This window comes from Globicephala melas, chromosome 3, assembly GCF_963455315.2.
Source record: "Globicephala melas chromosome 3, mGloMel1.2, whole genome shotgun sequence".
Classification (NCBI taxonomy): Eukaryota; Metazoa; Chordata; class Mammalia; order Artiodactyla; family Delphinidae; genus Globicephala; species Globicephala melas.
In genome coordinates, this window is record NC_083316.1 from 30,077,936 (window position 1) to 30,100,662 (window position 22,727).

At 34.9% G+C, this 22,727-nt stretch overlaps 1 protein-coding gene across 3 annotated transcripts in view; it reads left to right on the plus strand.

Moving 5' to 3' along the window:
• The window catches only part of NIPBL (NIPBL cohesin loading factor), a 191,879-nt gene that overhangs the window by 63,593 nt on the left and 105,559 nt on the right, over positions 1 to 22,727 (plus strand). For all 3 annotated transcript variants that reach the window (XM_030882092.3, XM_030882091.3, XM_030882090.3), the window contains exons 2-6: positions 10,788 to 10,930; positions 12,904 to 13,069; positions 14,848 to 14,975; positions 20,630 to 20,729; positions 21,246 to 21,397. In XM_030882092.3, the coding sequence (XP_030737952.1) occupies positions 10,867 to 10,930; positions 12,904 to 13,069; positions 14,848 to 14,975; positions 20,630 to 20,729; positions 21,246 to 21,397 (610 nt within the window). In that variant the 5' untranslated portion in view covers positions 10,788 to 10,866. The remainder of the gene's footprint in view (positions 1 to 10,787; positions 10,931 to 12,903; positions 13,070 to 14,847; positions 14,976 to 20,629; positions 20,730 to 21,245; positions 21,398 to 22,727) is intronic.

Sequence of the window (22,727 nt, forward strand, 5' to 3'; positions counted from 1 at the left end):
CTATACCATCATCCATTCTCTAACCATTGCTAAATTATTATCATTATTACTTTTGCAGTATTTTGGAATTTGGTAATATTTAGATATATTGAAAAATAGAAATCTTGGATATACTCATGTAACCAATATCTCTCCATGATATAGAACATTTTGATCACACCAGAAAGATTCTATATGTCTCTTTGTAATCAAATCCCACCACCACCATCATAAAAGCATATATTTATAAGTTGGACTTCATCAGAATTCCAAAAGATATTAAGAGGATGAAAAGGCAAAGCAAAAGATGATGATAAAATATTTTAAAATAGTATCTAATAAAACTTTTATCTAAAGCATATAAATCATGCTCTCAGAAGTCAGCAATAAGATTGCCAACCTCTACTCTAGACCTGTACTTACTGGACATCAAAGCAGAGATGTTGAGTAGGTAGTTGGATATATGAATATAGTGTACGGGGGAGAAGTCAAAGTAGGAGACATAAATTTTAGAGTCATCAGCATACAGGTGCTATTTTAAAATCATGAGATCAGGGACTTCCCTCGTGGTGCAGTGGTTAAGAATCCACCTGCCAATGCAGGGGACATGGGTTTGATCCCTGGGCCGGGAAGATCCCACATGCCGTGGAGGAACCAAGCCCGTGCGCCAAAACTAATGAGCCCACCTGCCACAACTACTGAAGCCTGCGCGCCTAGAGCCCATGCTTTGCAACAAGAGAAGCCGCCGCAATGAGGAGCCTGCGCACCGCAATGAAGAGTAGTCTCCGCTCACTGCAACTAGAGAAAGCCTGCAGGCAGCAACAGAGACCCAATGCAGCCAAAAATAAATAAATAAAACTTTTTAAAATGAATGAAAAAAATCATGAGATCAGATGAGATCAACAGCAGAGGTAGGACAGGAAGATGAGAAGGAACCAAAATAGGATTCAGGAGTGGCCTGTGTCCTATGAGGAAAAACCAGAAGAATATGTTGTTCTGGAAAACAGAAGATTGATCAACTCTGTTGAATGCTAAGTGAAATCAGATGAGATATGAGGTTTGTCCATCACGCTTAGCAATGTAGATGCATGCCATTACTAACCGTGGCAAGACTTCTGGTGGAATGATAAGAATAAAAACACATACAGTGTGGTTTCAAGAGAAAGAAGAATTAGAGATGAATATGGACAACTGAAGGAATTTTGCTGTGAAAGGAAACAAAATTAAGTAGTTGTTTGATGGAGGGTATAGGAGTCAAGGGTTTTGTGTTTTTGGGGGGGGGGAGTAGTAGGAGTTATCAACATATAGATGTTCATATGCTGATTGGAGTGATCCAATAAGAGGGAAAATTGATACAGGAGAGAGAAGAAAGTTGCTGGAAGTGACATCTTTGAATGGGTTAGGGCAGAAGAGGGATCATTAATGCACATTATGCATGAATGATCATGATTTTTTTGCATATCTTCTGTGTATACCCTTTCTCAATTGTTCTTTTAGGTACTTTAAGTAATGATCTTTAACTCTTGAATTGGAAGAATTTCCTAAAGTACTTGAAACATATCCATTTATTCTCCTACTGAGTGTCTTAAAGAATTTATTGTTCCTAGGGAATATGTCACATAATGAGGATCAAAATAACCAGACAGAGGACCTGGATAGGCATTTTCCCAACGAAGACTTATAGATGGCCAAGAGGCATGTGAAAAGATGTTTGACATCACTAATCATCAGGGAAATGCAAATCAAAGCCACAGTGAGATAGCACCTCACACCTGTCAAAATGGCTACTTATCAAAAAGTCAACAAATAAGGGAACTCTCATGCACTATTGGTGGGAATGTGCAGCCACTGTGGAAAACAGTACAGAGGTTCCTCAAAAAATTAAAAATAGAAGTACCATACAATTCAACAATTCCACTTCTAGGTATTTTTCTGAAGAAAACAAAAATACTAATTTGAAAAGATACATGCACCCTATGTTCATAACATTATTTACAGTGTATGGAAGCAACCTAAGTGCCCATCGATAAGTGAATGGATAAAGAAGATGTGGTTATGTGTGTGTGTGTGTATATACACACACACACACTTTTTTTATGGCTGATGTCATTTGCGACAACATGGATGGACCTAGAGGGTATTATGCTAAGTGAAACAAGTCAGACAGATACCATATGATTTCATTTATATGTGGAATCTAAAAAATAAAACATGAACAAACATAAGAAAACAAAAACAGAGATACAGATACAGAGAACAAACAGGTAGTTGCCAGAGGGGAGAGAGGTGAGGGGATGAGTGAAATAGATGAGGAAGATTAAGAAGTACAAACTTCCAGTTACCAAATAGATGAGTCACAGTGATGAAATGTACAGTGTGGGGGATATAGTGAATAATAATGTAAGATCTTTGTATGGTGACAGATGGTAACTAGATTTCCTGTGGTGGTCATTTGAAATGTATAGAAATATCAAATCATTATGTTGTGTACCAGGAACTAATAACATAGTGTTATGGGTCAATTATACTTCAAAAACAAACTCGTAGAGAAAGAGATCAGATTTGTGGTTATCAGAGGCGGGGGTTGGGAGGTAGGAAACTGAATGAAGGTGGTCAAAAGGTGCAAACTTCCAGTTGCAAGATAAATAAGTACTAAAGATGTAACGTGCAACACAATAAACATGATTAACACTGCTGTATGTTATATATGAAAGTTGTTAAGGGAGTAGATCCTAAGAGTTTTCATCACAGGGAAAATTTTTTTTTTCTTTGTATCTGTATGAGATGATAGATGTTCACTACACTTATTGCGGTAATAAAAAAAAAAAATTTCCAAGTAGCCAGAGTTTTTTTGAAAAGATTCTTAGGGCAGCCAAATTCCAAGTAGCTAACAGGACCAAGATGGCTAATAAGACTATTACATACTTTTATCATTTAATATTAATGTAGAAGTCTTCATGTATTCAGGCTTTTCTCATATTTTATATGCATCCAAAAAATTTGCTTGTGTGTGTTTAAACAAAAAGAATTACAGACTTCAGGATCTCTTGCTTTCTAGTGGTGTTGAATGATCAATTCAGAAGAATCTGGCCAATATATTTGATGCACTAGAAAAAAAAAGTGAATTAAAAATTTTTACAGTAGTTGAAAGTGTGCCCTCTTGTGGACTCTTCAGTAATTTTACATAAAAGCATTTTCTCTCATAATTTAGATTAAATTAAGTGTGTATCATCAAGTGTGTAATGGTCAAAAGTTGTAGGTTAGACCTACATCCAAATGTTATAGTTCTTTAAGACCTCAGCCTCATTTAGAAAGAAATAAAATGACCATTGTTTGATTTTTGCATTTCTAATACCATTGTATAGGAAATCATCTTGTGTTATAAGAATCAGTCTTAAACTATATTGAGATAGGCTCTTTCTTTTGCAGTGGAAAAGAATGAGAAATAAAATTTTCGATGTGAAGGTGTACTAGTAACCCAAATAACTCATAGTAGCACTTGGAAATTTCCTCCATGGCCTCTATGTTTTAAAAAAAAAAACAAAACAAATTCCAGGGCTCAGGACTATTTTTCTCCTGATGAAGCTTGCAGTTTTGTGTATTTTGTTATCATTAGACATCATGTAACTACTCTGCACCTCTGTAAGTCAGTTTAACTGTCATAATCAAGGGGGACCTTTTAAGGTAATATGAACTTTTGTTAAAGTCAGTTCAAATAAAAATGCATGTGAAATAAATTGATAAGAACAAGACTGATTAGAGAAATATATAAAGTTATACTAATTGTTTTACTTCTCAGTGAACATACACATATTCTATAAAGTGCTTTTGAGACACCCTAAATCTCAACCAGATTTACTTCTTAGTGACTTCTCTTTCTCTCTCTTTTTTTTTTTTTTTTTTTGCGGTACGCGGGCCTCTCACTGTTGCGGCCTCTACCGTTGCGGAGCACAGGCTCCGGACGCGCAGGCTCAGCGGCCATGGCTCACGGGCCCAGCCGCTCCGCGGCACGTGGGATCTTCCCGGACCGGGGCACGAAATCGTGTCCCCTGCATCGGCAGGCGGACTCTCAACCACTGCGCCACCAGGGAAGCCCTCTTTCTCTTCATAATAGTACTCAGTAATGTAAATATATCTTCCTATTACATACTAAATATATTAAGATATAACAACATTGCTGAATACGCGTTATTGGTATCCAGCATGGTGGCTGCAGAGAGCTCAGGATTCCAAAAGCAAAGCATGTGTTTAGAGAGAGCTTTAGAGCTTTGTTTTATTTTGCATTTTTCTTATTTAATGGAAATAATTTAGAACTATAGAAAGGGAGAAATGTTTTAAAGAAGTGAAAATTTTTACAGACAGCTGATTGGGAACTGTTTTTGAGCTAGGATTTGAAGAAGGTCTTTTGGAAGTGTCTTTAAACAGAATGAAAAATTCATTCTTAAATAGTAGGCAGCAAAAAGGAATCTGGAGGTAGCTTGATAAAGTGAAAGGATTCTGCTGGAGAGGTGCCACTCTAGGGGGTCGCTGTTACCTATTTAAAATAGTAAATAGTACAACATGTATTTATTTATTTACTTATCTAGCTACGTAGGATTTACATGCCACCTATTTCCCAAAAGAATTTGAGATAGCTTATTCTATTAAATGTAATATAAACTGAGACAATAAAACTGTACTAGTTTTAAGCCCTCTCGGGAGGGAGCCTCCTTCCTCACCAAAGAAAAAAGAAGGAAAAAAAGAAATTAACATTACTAAGGAAGAAAAGTGCTAATTAGCTAAATAGTCCACACATATAAAATGTTGGTTTATTCAAAATAATGTTATAATCATGTAAGACAATGTAGTATAAAGAATACTGAACTAGAAATCCAAACATTTGTAGTCTTGACTAGGTCACTTACAAGCTGTGAGACCTTCAACAAACATTTAGCTTCACTGAGGAACATTTCCTTTACCCTTTATTGGTTTGTCTTTTCTGTCCTAGCAATGTAGATATTTCCCAGTTTTATGCCCTTCAGATACGCTTGAGAATGTAAGGTTTGGTTAGAAACACCTGAGTTCACATATCAGCTCTGCTGTGTGCTGTGTAGCCACAGGCAAAACATTTAGGCTTTTAGCCTTATTTTTGCATCTCTGAGATAGAGATCATCTTCACAATCCTCTGACTTTGGTAATTAAGGAAATGTATGTGTTAATGTCTGGCATGTAAGAAGTGCTAAAAAAATTTCTACTACAAAAGTTACCTGGTCTCTTGCCTGTCTCATCTGTTATTATAATTTAACTGTTACCAGTCTTCTATGGATCACTTCCATATTTATAACTGTATTTCTGACCTCTTTTGTCGATTCCAGAATTTCCAAGTTCCTACTTTAGACATCTCCTACAACTGGATGTTACTTTGGCATTTTAATCTGAATGAATCCAAAATCAGACCATCATTATATTTCAATATTGCAGTATTCTTCCAACAACTTACTGCCTCTATTTTCATTCTCTACCACCCCATCTTCCTTATCACTCTTATTTTAGTCTTACTAAGTTCATTTATATCAAGGGTATTAAAAAAAAAAATCAGGGCTTCCCTGGTGGCGCAGTGGTTGAGAGTCCGCCTGCCAATGCGGGGGACACGGGTTCGTGCCCCGGTCCGGGAGGATCCCACATGCCGCGGAGCGGCTGGGCCTGTGAGCCATGGCCGCTGAGCCTGCGCGTCCGGAGCCTGTGCTCCGCAACGGGAGAGGCCACAGCAGTGAGAGGCCCGCGTACCACCAAAAAAAAAAAAAGAAATCAACATTTCATAACAAATACTTTTGCAGGGTCTAATTCATCTTTCTGGCCTTATGCTCTGGCCAAAGTGCTTATTAATGTACCCTGCATATTATATTAGTCTTTAACACCTAGCACCGGGTCTTCATACAGTAGATTCTTAACATAGGTTTCATAGATAATTATACAAATATACCACAGAAATCTGTGTACATATAGCAGCACCTATTAGAAGGCTCATTTAATGTTTTTCATTTCAATACATATTCTATATCATTGTTGTTCTGATTTATAAAATAATTGTCTAATAGTTTTTTTTTAAATCCAAGCAACACAGATATAAATATTACAAAAATAGGAATTCCCCAAAATACCAGAATACATCCTAACCATTGCTAATGGTTAAAAAATATATTCTTAAAGAACCTTTTTTCATGCCTATCATTTGTATAAACATGTATTTTAAGCAAAAATGGGCTTGAACTGTACACATTGATATTATTTTCAGTTTGCAGTATCTATATGAGAAGCTAACATCCGTCTTCTCATGTAGATACAATTTAAAAACAGGAAGAAAAAAGGGAAAAAATTTTTTTCTCCTTGTACCTCTTAGGATTTAGATTTATTCTCTTAACAACTTTCCTATATATCATACAACAGTATTAGCTATAGTCATCATGTTGTACATTACATCCCTGCTAATTATAACTGTAAATGTGAACCTTTTGACCACCTTCCTCCAATCTCACGAGCCACTCCCCCACCCCCGTGTCTGTTTACTACAACTCTTATCTCTTTTTCTGAGTTTTGTTGTGTGTTTGCGCGCGCACGCATGCGTGTGTGTGTTTAGATTCCACATGTAAGTGAGATCATACAGTATTTGTCTTTCTCTGACTGATTTCACTTACCATAATGCCTTCAAGGTCCATGTTGTCACAAATGGTTCAGGTTTTAATTCAATTATTGTTTTTCCTTTTCTCCTCCTGGAAGATACACTCCCTTTATAACATTCCCATAGCCAGACTCAAATTTCGAACGATAGAGACTGTTGCCGTCTTGTTAACCATTGTACTTTGCTTGGCTAGCATAGTGTCTGACACAGTGACACAGAATACGTATTTTGGATGCATCGTCATGAAGGGCTCAATACTATAAAAGCACAGTGTGTTCTTTTGGCTACCATTTATAACTCAAGGAGTAGCTAGCTGTGTGGGTTTGGATGAGCTATTGATCTAACCTAGTATGACATTTTGAGACTATTTTAACTATCAGGTAAAAGGAAAATGCTTTAGTTAGGTCCAAAAAAAGGTGACACATATTTTCTGGAGAACAATACAAAGTACAATTTAATGGAATTTCACTTATTAATTTAAGGCAGACTGAATGGCTATTATGGGAAAAGTTACCAAATTGATATCTTATATTTAGCATACATTTATCTCATCGATGATATGCTCAGAAATGGAGGAAATAAGGGGTTTGTGCTTGACAATATTTAATAAAATGTTATTATATTATGCCAATTTTTAGAAGTTATTAACTCAGCATAAAAAGTATGAGGGTGTTAACTTATTCTTTATAATCTTTTATCAAAGACTGATTTTCTTCAACGTGAGTTTTGCTTACTGCTCTATAGTCCGATCAAGAAGAAAGTAAGAGTACTTGAAGTACCATAAAATGTGAACCAAGTTCAAAATAGACATGGTTATAAATTATCAAGTAAGGAATCTGATTCCATAAAACCATAGTCGCCTTACTTTATATTTACATGATATAGTTTACTGAATAATATTCATTTAAATTTGATATTTCAGTCGAGCTATAAAATAATATTAGAAAAAGAAGGAGACATATCTGCATTTATGAAAGATTTCTGAGATAATGTGACAAATCAAGAAGTTTCCTCATTAAATAAAACTGGAATATTAGTACCTCAGGTTTATATAAGAATTGAATGAGAGTACATTTGATGTGTTTATTACCAGTTTTTATTATATAGTAGGTCCTCAATAAATGTTAGTTATCATTTCTACCAGTTTTTCACTACTAAAAAAGTGCAATTGTTGAGACAGATTATACACACTTTGGGGCTGTGGGGTACAAAGTGGCCGTCCAGGAAAGTTTATCTACCATCAGATTATGAGATTGCCTTTTATTCCAAATCCATTTCAATTTGAATATTATTATTATAACTTTTACCAATACTGTTTTATTTTCATTTCTATCATTTACATTAGGAAATCATAAATTTTGAAGTGAAATTAAATGAGTGAAGGACTAGGGTCTTTAAAAATCTTGGCAAGTGCTTAGAAGTTCCCTTCAGACTCATTATAATGGGCTGAAATGGAAATTTACCAAAATATCTTCCACTAATTAACGATTAGTAATTGTAGGTGTCTTGTATTGAAAGACCCCTTTCCCCTTATGCACCTGTGTTTCCCCTCTGCTCCTCCGGAAGTGTTTTTCCAGTTAGCAGTAACATTGTTAACTTTCTGGATCACTTACTATGTGCCAGGTAGTATGTCAAGTGATTTACATGCATTATTTTATTTCATTCTCATTACCACGTACGCAGTGGGCTACTTTCTTTACTCTTCCATTTCTTTAAATCAGCAACTTTCAAACTGCTTTGATTTGGTGACCCATCATTAGAAAGACATGTTACCTAGACTCTCAAAGCAATGTGCAGTGTAGCCTTACAGTTCTATTCTCTCCATCTCTCTCAGTATTGCTCTCAACCCACTAAATTTATCTTACAATCTACTATCAGTCACCATTCACAGATTTTAAATAAAGCACTGCCTTAAGCGACAGTTCTAAAGCACTCATTATAACCTTTACCATTTGGTTACCATTTCATTCTGGACACATTCTTCCCCAGAGATAATGACTGTCAGCTTCAGTTTTGGTAGTTTCATGAAAGACAGTGTACTTTCACAGAGGCAGGTGAACCAAACACTACCCAATCCAGAGCCAGAAATGCCATGTCTAATTAGGAGTGTGTATATTCACTTTTAGAGTTCTAGGAATGTTGTTTCTTGATGGTCTTTGGTCACCTTCTAGCATAAGGCAGCAACATTTCTATAGATTACTCATATTCATTAAGATCTATGACCTTAGCTACAATTATAAGTCTGTTTCTACCAAAGTCTTCTGTTCTTCAAAATCTTCGATTACATGAAGTTGTCACAGTTCAGCAGTATGGTGTAAATATTTGTCAGTAGCCAAATACTTAATTCATAGTTAAAGCACCAGGCAAGCACTGTTGCTCCCTGCTTTTTCCCCCGCTTACTCCCAGTTTTGAGTTGACATCAGAGTGTTTAGATGCCTTTATTATATCAACTGAGAAAAATATTATGGTTAGATTTATTAATCTTCCAATTCACACGTGGTAACTTAATATGTAAATCTTTTTAGGCTAAAAAAACCTCCAGCCTAGGGTTGGGTCTACTTTACATGTTACTCTTCTGAAATTCAGGAAAATAGAATAAAGTCAAATAGCCCACAATAGAATCCCCTAGCATATTGTTCTTTATGGGTTCCTATCCTCTGAATTAAATACTTAAACATGGTCACTTGTTACTTAATCTGCTTGAATGAATATGGCAATTTACATGTTCAATAGTGAGTCATGTATGAATAACAGGAGGTTTTGTGCTGTTCCATACATAATTTGCATTCAGTGATTTTTTTTCCCCCATCAATTACTAATCATAAAATGGAACTTTCTTATTAACCTAAACTTAGAAAAACTGTACTGTGTTTTGATGACTCTGTCAGCTTTTAAATTCTGACTGATTTTTTAAAGTGCTTGATGCAACTGTTAAATATGCAGTGCTTCTTTAAACTTCTTTAGTGATTATTAAATAATCAAATTAATTACTTCAAAGTGTAAAGTCCATCGTGTAGCAAAAGGAAAAATAGAGGATAGCCAGTAGTAATTGTATCTTTCCTATACTATTTCCTGTGCCTTTTCCCTATAGTGGGCTTCTACTAGCAAGTTTTGTGTCAGTCATTCATCAAAGGAAAACAGTGTTTTTTCCTTAGCCAGCTACTAAAAAAGAATGTACATATAAAAGTCATTAAAGGAATAAAAAGAAAAGGAAATGATTACTGTTGATAAAAAGACAGGATAGTTGTTATCTTTAGAAGGAGCTAGATTGCTAGAGTGGTTCCATGGATGCTTTTTAACTGTTAAACCATACATATATGTTTTAGGAAGTTTCTCAGTATATCTCATTTATAATAAAAGTGAGGAAAAAGAAAGTTCTTAATTTTAACTACTTATATACTTCTACTTTTTTAATGAAAACAACTTAAATTGTAAAGTTGCATTAAGATATAGGAGTAAGGGGAGTTATTATTATATCATTACACTGTTTTGAAGTTTTTAATTCAAAAAACTTAGAGGTTCTCTTAAAAGTTAATGACTAGCAGGTATAACCTCAAAAAACAAAAACATTTAAACTGTTTAAACTAAAAATTACAATTCAGTTTTCTATTTTAGCACTATGTCTTAGATAATTGATGTAGAGCAGACTTCTTTTGTTTGCCATTTATTTTATGAAGCTATTTAATAAGACAAATCTTTTAATAATGTGCACATTATTTACTAGAAAGGCAAGTTGAAGCTAAATTTTTATGTATTTATGATGTGGAAAAGAAAATAGTGCTTGTCAAAATTGAGTATCCCTGTCTGGAAATATAGCCTACTAGTTACACGGACTCTTGAGCCAGATTGCTTGGGTTCTAATCTTTGCTCCACAAATTACTTGAAACTTCATGTAAATTAATTTCCTCATCAGTAAAATGCAGAAAATAATAGTACCTACTTTAGTTGGTTGTTGTGAGGACTAAATGAGTTATTGTATACAAAGCACTTTGCAGTGTGTAACATACAGTAAGTGGTGTATGCATGATGGCTATTATTGTTATATAGCTTGAGCAAACAAGAAAAGCAGAAAATTTTATTTTTTAAGCACTTCCCTAGTAGTAATATATTCGACATATTGTTACAAATAATTGTCTGTTTTTTGTTGCAGTGTTTGGGAAATGGGAAGTAATGACAGCTGGCACCTGAACTAAGTACTTTCATAGGCAACACCATTCCAGAACTTCAGGATGAATGGGGATATGCCCCATGTCCCCATCACTACTCTTGCGGGGATTGCTAGTCTCACAGACCGTAAGTTTGGTTATTTTATCTAATTTATGTTCTACTCTGACATTGATTTTTAAAGAGACTATAACATTAATTATTTGCAGCGTCATAAATAACAAAATGTGTAAAGATTTTAGATTTTGAATGACACACAACATTACTTTCTTTGGTTTATTGGCATAAATGTGAAAGTAACAGAATTAGTGTAGTCAACTAATAATAGATAAGACCTTAATTTCTGTTTCATGCTAAGGACCCATTAAGAAATGGTAGTGTGTGTTTGTTTAAAGGTCTTATATGATAAAGGGATAAATGCAAAAGTAAGGATCAAAGAAGATGAAACAAAGCATTAAGAAAAATCAAAACCAGAGAAGCATGGGTTTGCATATAGGAACTATTACAGACTTTTAAAAAAGCGTTTATGGAAATGGTAAGTGAAACTGCCCTTCAAAGAAGAAAATTTGATAGCCCAACATAATCTGATTTCTTAGTGACGTTTATTTTGGATGTCATGTTTAGTAATCTTTTGGAGTTTGTCATAGATGTCAAGAGCCTATTTTACCCTGAACACTTAAGTTTAAGAACATCTTCATTCTCTTGAGATTTAATTAGTGTAGCATAATATTTTAGGGACTCATTCTTTTGGTAGGCAACTCTGATTCTCAGTCCCTGGGTAATGGTGCAAAAAGCTCCTCACAATGTTAGTCTTTATCCTACCTGAATAAAGGGAAAAAGAGATATGAGAGGGGAGGGTAGACTGTGAGGAGATGACATACTTTTCTTTGTATAGCAAGCATTATGCAAGATATGGGGCTTCATAAAAGGAGCTATAAGAAAATAACTTCAAGAAATGTTTTCATCTGTTTTCCCCAAAATACTATTTTTTTCTGTTATTAATTTCCAGCTAGTTTAAGTGGGGGTAAAATAGATAACAGCCTACAGCTTTGCAGCAGGGCTAGTTTATAAAATCTGACATAACAAGAAAGTAGCCAGTAGGGTTAGAATAACTCAGGTAAGAAAGCTTTTGAAACAGTCTTTAGTTTTGGTTATCACTTTGTTATAGGTAAGGCATAAATTCATATAATATGTAGGAGTACAGAATCAAATATACTACCAGGAATTTCTTTGCTGGGGGGGGGGTGCGGTGTCTGCCCATTATCTCAGCTGTACCTCATTTTAAAAATTTGCCCAATAAGCCCTACTTATTAAGTAATAATTTGTTTCCAGTGTTTTTATTAATAGAAACCGTGTTATTACCCATTGTGGCTGAGTGGCATGATAGTTATACTATATAGGTGATTAGAAATTAAACCAAAAACAAAGACACTGTAGTTAACTTTAACTATTAGTTTAGACAAATGAACAAATTTCATTTATATGAAGACATTAAATAACTGAATTTAAACTACTGTAAAACGTTTATGCCCTTTTGTTTGCTGTCAGAATAAAATGAAGAGAGACTATTTAGTAATTTATAACTTAAAGCAAAATTCCTTAGATATTTTTCTTCCTTCAGAATCCTATTCTGTGGACATTATTCTGCTACCAAAGTGAACTCTTTATTTTTGTATTTATTTAAGCTTTTAAAAACACACATTACTTGTCTATCTGGTGAAGAGTCAGGTATTGTTACTTGGTTTATTTATTTGATTCTGATAAATCTTATAACAGAAATAATACAGTCTCAGTTCTTGGAAATTACTTAGTTTTTAACCCTACTTTTTTTACTCACTTATTAAATTAATAAAGATTTAAGACATGAAAAGTTAGCACAGAGTTTTATTCTTAGAGAGTAGTATAATCTATTATGGTCCAAGGGACGTTTGGGGAGTTTTAATAGAGTTGTTTGGGGTTTGTTGGGGGAGAGACGGAATGCCTTTTAATAAATTTGTCACATTTATATTTATAACTTATTTTTAATCCCCAAATACATTTAAACACTAAAGAGATTTCTTTCTGTCACTCAGTTTCTAATAATATGATTTTATTCCCAATAGTCCTGAACCAGCTGCCTCTTCCATCCCCTTTACCTGCTACAACTACAAAGAGCCTTCTCTTTAATGCACGAATAGCAGAAGAGGTGAACTGCCTTTTGGCCTGTAGGGATGATAATTTGGTTTCACAGCTTGTCCATAGCCTCAACCAGGTATCAACAGATCACATGTAAGTACAATCTGAAATAAAATGAAAAGTTTTGGTCTTGCTAAGAGAATCAGTATTCCTGGTTTTACTTTCATTTCAAAAAATTTTAATACATAGTTTATTTTAAATTATTTGAATATCCAAGTGAGAATATAGCCTGTGATGAGATATTAATGAGATTTAAATAGGCCATAGTTATTTTGAGACAGTAGTTCTGACCATGTGATTCTATGAGGATCTTTTCGATTCTTATAATAATCATGGGATTCATCAAGACGGATGTGTGCAGAGGTCTAATGTTGCTCACGAAGTTAGCTCTCTTTTTCCTGGAATTGCTGGAGTAGTTAGAATTCCCAGGCACTAGGGACTTTAATGCTGGCTTTATTTGGAGTAGGCTTATATGCTTTTCATGTAAAGTATAACAGGAACTCAAAGATTAACTTCAAGGCTACTACAGAATTTGGGACTAATTTTTTTCTAGAATTTATCATACAATCTGAACATAGGTGTGTATTTTCACACAATAGACTTTTCAAATAATATGCACTTAAATTACGTAGCCTATTTACAGAACTTTTGCACTAGTAGACTTTTTAAAATTTACTTTTTACTACAAAAGCAGTGAATACTTGTAATATCTCAACACAAAAATGTAAAAAAGTTCAGAAGCCACTACTCAGCGGTACTCATGTGTCCTTCCATTCTTTTACTGTTGGTTAACTTAAAGTTCATTATTTAGGGGAATGAGGATAAAGCACATTATAATGGAGAGGTCTCTGCCATTAGCTGTAGCACATACTTCAGGGCCATTTTTAAAGCTGATGAATTTAGGTGAAATACTAAATGTGAATTTTCTGATGGAGAAACTGAGAAATGATTGGTTATGTCACTCCAGAAATTCAACAGTGTCTAAATATTATATCACTTCTTATACATGTACATCCTTAATCAAAAGTTTTCACCACATATTTAAAGAGATAAGGGAAATAGCACATGTATAGTTATGATTTACTATATGGAGAGCTGCTTTAACATTGCCCCCAGAAATTAATTTTATCAGTGGATACCATCTTTATGAATCGTACTAGATTTAATGAGTGGAACAGTGACGTGTAGAATATAAGATTTAAAATACTGCCTATATTTAATTTTTTTATCATTTACCTTCCATAGTTGTGAACTTAATTTGCTACTTCCTAATTGCAGCTATTCTTAACCACTTGCTTGGGTTTTTTCCCCTGATGGCTTTATTTGAGAAGAGAATAAAGAGGGGAAAATTATGTAACCTTGGGTCTTGTCTTAACCAATGTGCCAACATTATTTCATTCAGAGGACATGCTCAAAAAGACAGATCCACTCACATTCAGATGTAAGGGAGAAAATATATTCCAAGCCCAAATATCAACTTCTGTGCATAATTATCACTTCTACCCTTCCATTATTTTGAATAGTTTAGAATAGACACTATTTTCTCCTTTGAAACTAATATGAACATTCTTAAATAAACTTAAAATTCCATAAAATAATGTTTGGGGTTCTTTTTTTTTTTCTGTTTAAAATAAAATGGGGGGGGGAAGAAGTCCGTAGAAGAACTCCCCTCTATCATTTTTTTGATAATTCTCTTTCTTCTAGGATTAGCGTCTTCAAAAATCCACGAAACTGTTAGACATGCTTGTGTAATTTATTTTTATACCATAAGTCTTCTTGATTTTCTGCCTCAGCATTTTCTGAATTTCACTGGTGAATTCTTAATCATCCATCACTGTTTTAATGTTTTGTATTTAATTTTTCAATGCCAGAGAGTTGAAAGATAACCTTGGCAGTGATGATCCAGAAGGCGACATACCAGTCTTGTTGCAGGCCATCCTGGCGAGGAGTCCTAACGTTTTCAGGGAGAAAAGTATGCAGAACAGATATGTACAAAGTGGTGAGGTTTTTAATAATTGAATTTCATAGTGTATATATATATATTTTTAATGTGTCCCATATTAGAACTTGTTTCACATGTAATTAAAGTCAGGTGTGTCCTTTAACAAGCTAGCTTGTCATCTGTTAATGCCGTGTTGATACCTTGAATGAAGCCAAGAACGAAAAGGAAACTAAACGGATGTTAACATTCTTGCAGTTTAATATGTAACTAAATTCCTTGGGAATTAGGCAAAGCTTAATATGTGGTTTGCTAGATATTTCAGACTTTATTAGTTCATTCAATGGAAGAGCTTTAGGAATTTTTTTATTTAAAAAAATCATAGAATAGATATGAAAGGAGTCTTCATTAATCAAATAATAAATAAAAATATCTGCAGAGCTTCTCAACATGTAGTACATGTATAAATAATTATACCAGGTATTAATTTTAGAATCGATGGTGACTATATTCATGGTTATGTAGTAATTGGTTTAACACTTCTGTTGCCTTAGCAATAGAAAAAGGTTTATAATAAGTATTACTATTAAGGAAAATTCTATTTATAGTAAGCATTAGAAAACCCATAAAAATGTGATGTCCAACACAGATATGATTTTTCTGTAGTCAAGAAGAACCTTTAAGTTAGGAGCATTGTTCTGGTCTGAAGCTTACTGAATCAGGCAAGCCCAAGTACTTGCTTCCCTCTCAAGATTAAAACAGTCAGAAGGGAATAGTTTAGAGAACCCAGGAAGGTCTAGTTTATTTAATTGGTTACTTGTATTCAAGAATATTGCCACATTTATTGACAGTACCTCCATGAAGCTTGCCATTCCATTTCTTAGTTTTATTTTTTAATAGTATTACTTTGTTGATTCTTTATATTTGTGTGTAAGTTGTGTTTTTAAAGCAATTGCATAGTTACTATCCATTTCCCAAAGTGAATCCAGGGAAATTTCCTTTCAGGAAATCAAAGGTAGGTATGCAGGGCAAGACTGTATCTTCATCAGAACTAATAAGCTAGATGGCAGTCGTAGGAGACAGATAGGAATGGTGAAAGGAAAGCTAGAATTACACATACTCTGGAAGAGTGTTGGAATGAAAGAAAATATGGAGAGATTGTTGATTGGAAGAAAGGCTATAGGCATACCTCGTTTTATTGCACCTCGCTTTATTGCGCTTCTCAGATATTGCCTGTTTTACAAATTGAATGTGTGGCAACCACACACTGAACAAGTCTGTCAGTGCCATTTTTCCAGCAGCATTTTACTTTGTGTCTCTGTCACATTTTGTTAATTATCACAATATTTGAAACTTTTTTATTATTATTGTATGTGTTCTGGTGATCTCTGATTGGTGATTTTTGAAGTTACTGTTGTAATTGTTTGAGGGCACTAGGAACCGTGCCCATGTAAGACAGTGTAATCAATAAATGTATGTTTTGGCAGGACTGGCAGTTCCCCTCTCCTTGGGCCTCCCTATTTTCTGAGACACAACAACATTGAAATGAGGCCAGTTAATAACTCTACAATGGCCTCTTAAGTGTTCAAGTGAAAAGAACAGTCACATGTCTTTCACTTTAATCAAAAGCTAGAAATGCGGGCTTCCTTGATGGCGCAGTGGTTGAGAGTCTGCCTGCTGATGCAGGGGGACATGGGTTCGTGCCCTGGTCCGGGAAGATCCCACATGCCGCGGAGCGGCTAGGCCCGTGAGCCATGGCCGCTGAGCCTGCGCGTCCGGAGCCTGTGCTCCACAACGGGAGAGGCCACAGCAGTGAGAGGCCCACGTACCGCAAAAAAGAAAAAAAAAAAGCTAGAAATGCTTAAGCTTAGTGAGGAAGCCATGTCAAAAGCCAGGATAGGCCAAAAGCTAGGCTTCTTGTCCCATATAGCCACCTAGCAAAGGAAAAGTTCTTGAAGGAAATGAAAAGTGCTATACCCCAGTGAACACTTGAATGTTAAGAAAGCTAAATAACCTTATTGCTGAGATGGAGAAAGTTTTAATGGTCTGGGTAGAGGATCAAACCAGTCAGAGCATTCCCTTAAGCCAAAGCCTAATCCAGAGCAAGGCCCTAACACTCTTCAATTCTCCGAAGGCTGAGAGAGGTGAGAAAGCTGCACAAGAAAAATTTGAAGCTAGCAGAGATTGGTTTATGAGATTTAAGGAAAGAAGCTATCTCCATAACATAAAAGTACAAGGCAAAGCTGCAAGTGCTGATGTAGAAACTGCAGCAAGTTATCCAGAAGATCTAACTAAAATAAAAAATGAAGGTGGCTGTGCTAAACAAAAGATGTTCAGTGTAGACAAAACAGTCTTGTATTGGAAGAAGATGCCACCTAGGACTTTCATGGCTGGAGAGGAGAGTCAATGCCTGGCTTCAGAGCTTCAAAGGACAGGCTGGCTGTCTTGCTAGGAACTAATACAGGTGGTGAATTTAGGTTGAAGCCAGTGCTCATTGACCATTCTGAAAATCCTAGGGCCTTTAAGAGTTATGCAAAATCAACTCTGCCTGTGCTCTATAAATGGAATAACAAACCTGGATGACAAACATGTTTGTTTATAACATGGTTTTTTGAATACTTTAAGCCCACTGTTGAGATCTGCTTCTCAGAAAAAGATTCCTTTCAAAATATTACTGCTCATTGACAGCACATCTGGTCATCCAGGAGCTCTGATGGAGATGTACAACAAAACTAATGTTATTTTCATGCCTGCTAGCACAACATCCATTCTGCAGCCCATGGATCAAGGAGTCATCTCAGCATTCAAGTCTTATTAATTTAAGAAATACATTTCATGAGATTCTAGCTTCCATAGATAGTAACTCCTCTGATGGATCTGGACAAAGCAAATTGAAAACTTTCTGAAATGTTTCACCATTCTAGATGCCATTAAGAACATTCATGATTCATGGGAAGAGGTCAAAATATCAACATTCACAAAAGTTGGAAGAAGTTGATTCCAGTTCTCATGGATGACTTGTGAGGGGTACGAGACTCCAGTGGAGGAAGTAACTGCAGATGTGGTAGAAATAGCAAGAGAACTAGAATTAGAAGTAAAGCCTGAAGATGTGACTTAATTGCTGAAATCTCATGATTAAAGTTTAATGGATGAGGAGTTGCTTCTTGTGGATGAGCAAAGAAAGTGGTTTCTTGAAGTGGAATCTACTTGTGGCTGAGATGCTATGAAGATTGTTAAAATGACCACAAAGGATTTAGAATATTACATAAGCTTTAGCTGACAAAGTAGCAGCAGAGTTTGTGAGAATTGACTCCCAATTTTGAAAGAAGTTTTACTGTGAGTAAAATGGTGTCAAATGGCATTGCGTCCCACAGAGATGTCATTCATGAAAGGAAAGAGTCAATCAATGCAGCAAACTTCATTGTTGTGTTATTTTAAGAAAGTGCCAGAGCCACCTCAACCTTCAGCAACCACCATTCTGATCAGTCATCAGCCACCAACATTGAGCAAGACCCTCCACCAGGAAAAAGATTACAACCTCACTGAGGGCTCAAACAATGGTTAGCATTTTTTAGCAATAAAGTATTTTTAAATTAAGGTATGTACATTGTTTTTTTAGACATAATGCTATTGTACATTTAATGGACTACAGTATAGTGTAAACATAACTTTTATATGCACTGGGAAACCACAGGAAATTCATGTAACTCCCTTTATTGCGATATTTGCTTTATTGCGGTGGTCTGGAACCGTATCTGCAATATCTCTGAGGTATGCCTGTAATAGGAAATAGGATAAGGGCATTGAGTATAGGATGACGTAAATAAATGTAAGGTTGAATAAAGGAAGTCTTCCGAGGCTATTTATACTACATTTTTACAACTTATATCTTTAATAAGAAACTTCGAGTATTCACCTTTCAGTCGCATATTTTGTGGTTTTTACTATATATGCTTATTTTTTAGTCTGAAACATTGTTTCATTTCTCCATATCCTACTTTGTAAAAACAAACTAGCATTTAAAAACTGATTCATTGCATGTTGTGATTTTTTTTTCCTAAGCATTTTCCATCTGGCTTTAAAATTTTAAAAGGTGATTTTTGGTTGTTAAATATAAATGTGAGTCACACATTTGGAAAAAATTTAATAATGTGCAAATCACTTCATTCATAGTTCTTTGGATCTCTGAGAGAATCAGAAAGGACTACGAGTATTTCATTTGCCCCTTTTATTTATAAAGCCACTGCCTCCAAACTAGTAATTCCAGCTTGTCACAGTGATGACTGTTAATTCAGGAGAAAATACTTTTTAATTCCCATCTCATGGAGTCTTGCCCCCTTTCTCTCAAAAAAAAAAAAAAAAAATTCAGCAACAGTAGTTATAGTGATTAAATTATTAAGCCATGGAATGTATGATTTAGTACTGAATTTGAGTTGGAAGAGAAAATTCATAAATTGAAATTTAGACTACATAGAAAACACGCTATTAGTGTTAGACTTTGAGGTGCTCTCATCTCATTCAGCCACTGTGGTAGAGCTAGAATCCTTTCTGTAGTTCCTGGCAAATGAACATGTAACTTCTGTTTGAATGTTTCTGGTGAAAGGCACTTTTCATAGCAGCAGCAGGAAATGAAATTTGGGGAAATGATGTGATACTTGAAACTCCCAGAAAGATTGGCTATACATACCATAAGAAAGGTCAGAGTTAATCATAGATTTTTATCTTTGATTTTAGAGTGTCTAAATAGCTGAATTTTTCTGCATCTCCTATATAACAAAATGCCACTTATGCAACAATTGAAGGAACAGTGTCTAACTTGAAAAGAAATGTGAGAATCTGAAAGCTCTTTTCACACTTTCATTCATTAAACAAATATTCACTTAATCCTATTTTATGGCAAGAATTACTGTGGAAGAAAGAACAGGAGCATTCTGTTGTTTGTTAACAGACTTTCAGATGGTAATTTCAGTACTTCAGACTTTGGACCCTTAAGTAAAGTACTTTTTAAAACTTAGGTCCCGGGCTTCCCTGGTGACGCAGTGGTTGAGAGTCCGCCTGCCGATGCAGGGGACAGGGGTTCCTGCCCCAGTCCGGGAAGATCCCACATGCCGTGGAGCGGCTGGGCCCGTGAGCCATGGCCGCTGAGCCTGCGTGTCCGGAGCTTGTGCTCTGCAACGGGAGAGGCCATAACAGTGAGAGGCCCGCGTACCGCAAAAAAAAAAAAAAAAAAAAAAAAAAAAAAAACTTAGGTCCGAATCACAATGAAATAGAGTTGTAAAATTAAGCTCCTAAGGTGGGAGATGTATGTAATAAAGTATTCCATGTAATAGAAAAACCATCCAAAAGCCTGTTGTAGACAGAAGTGTGTAGTATTTGGAAAGAGGTTAGATAGAGCAACTTCTGAAAGTTCTTTTCAAATTCTAAGGCTAAATGATAGGACAATAAGTAAGCAAGTAAATTTAAAAACAAAAAATTATATCTCTGTCTCTGTCCCTGGATTAGTTATATGCTAAAAGGATGTTTTGGTAAAATTGGTTGTACTTGAAATTTATAGTTTCTATATTTTGCTCTACAAACTTAACATGTTGGTCAAAAAGAAAAGAACAGAAAGAACTTTTGAATGTTTGTGAAAGAATGATTGATTTAAATCACTTAAAGAATGCTTTACCATTGGAAGAAAATAACATGTTTTACCATTTTTGTATGTTGTGTAGGAATGATGATGTCTCAGTATAAACTTTCTCAGAATTCCATGCACAGTAGTCCTGCATCTTCCAATTATCAACAAACCACTATCTCACATAGCCCCTCCAGGTAATGTATATATCATTTTATTAAGTACTGTTTTCTGTAGTAAATATGCTTAGGAATATATAGTGTATACATACATTTAGGTAATGGTGAATTACGTGTAGTTAAAAAGTTTAGATGCTTAGCCTTAAATAGTAACCCACATGAATATTTGCCTTAAAATGTTATATGTGGAAATGCTCTAATATACTAATTTAAATAAATAGTAACTTATTTTCATACAAACAAAAGAATGTGTTAAAATAACCAGCGTGTTTGAGATAAATAAGAAAATTCATTGAGTAGAATTTAGGGAGCATGTAAAATAAATGAATTACTCCAGTTTTTACAAACTGCTTAATATAACTCTTAGATTATGAATTGTGAATGACTTTTGTATGTTATTTATTTTTCAGAATTTTTCTGTGTACATATATTTTATACAAATTAGAGTTTGGAGAATTTTATGACAGTGAAATATCAAGGAATATCATATTTATTTCATTTCCTGATATTGTTTATTTGGATTTTGGGTTTTAGCCGGTTTGTGCCACCACAGACAAGCTCTGGGAACAGATTTATGCCACAACAAAACAGCCCAGTGCCTAGTCCATATGCCCCACAAAGCCCTGCAGGATACATGCCATATTCCCATCCTTCAAGTTATACAACACATCCACAAATGCAGCAAGGTAAGAAAGTTGCTTGTTTATTTAAAGGGAATGCCTCTAGTTCCCAGCAAATTCATTTTTTTCTTTTTATAAATTTTAAAACACAAATACTAAACTGTATACTTTTTTGTCAGTGAACGTTTCTTTTAAGCTGTGGCTTATATTATTAAAAATGTTACATTTATTACTTGGGAAGTCATCTGGGAGATAAAAAGATCAGTGTAATTTGACTCTTTGGATTACCTTATTATATTATACAACTGAGTATATCTGGTTATGAAATTAGGAACTGCTTTATTTAATTGGGCTTCTTACAGTAGCACTAAGTCAAAGAAGAATTACGTTTTAATTAGTAAAGTATATGTTGTGTGAAAATTATAATATCAAGTAGATACAGTACTGGTAGAGGAAAATTAATAATCTTGGATTCAAAATTTTCTGGGATTAGATTATTAGTTCTCATTTGAAGTCAATTGTTGATAATATGATGTCTTTTTTTTTTTTTTTTTTTTTTTTGCGGTACGTGGGCCTCTCACTGTTATGGCATCTCCCATTGCGGAGCACAGGCTCCGGACGCGCAGGCTCAGCGGCCATGGCTCATGGGCCCAGCCGCTCCACGGCATGTGGGATCTTCCCGAACCACGTATCCCCTGCATCAGCAGGCAGACTCTCAACCACTGCGCCACCAGGGAAGCCCTATGATGTCTTTTTAAGATCATACTGCGTTGGGCTCTATGTCATGGCTATTAAATAATGTATTTACTAGTATATTGTACTTTTTTAAAGAAATTTTGAAAAGTACAAAAGATAATATAACAGATATCTGTGTTTTTATCCCTCATAATTAACAGCAAATTTTTAACATTCGCAGTCAGTCATTAGTACCTGTTTGTATTCTTGGTTTTTTATTATGCATGGATCAAAACATGCTTCATTTATAAACTTTTATCTTACAAACTTTTAACTTAGTGTCATCTATTAAAACAGCCAACTTCTGGTTTTCCAAAGCTAGATAATGAAATGGTAGGTTGAGCCTATTTGATACAGTAAGTCAAGGAAAAACTTGGAGACCAATCACACCTTTGGAATAGACACCTCCAAAATTTTAGAATTTAGTGTGAGTACTGAACAGAAGTATGCGTGTATATGGGCTCTTGATACTTGTGAAATATTACTCTGGTATGCCAAAGTTATGTGAAACATTTTAAATGTAATTAATAAAGAGGGAAAATATTGAAAGGACATATTTGCTTCATACGGAAATATCCACATAAATATGTGTAGAAAAAAAACATAAATTTTTACTCTAAACACTGTTGTTGTTTTATAACAAGATAAACCCAGCTTTTTC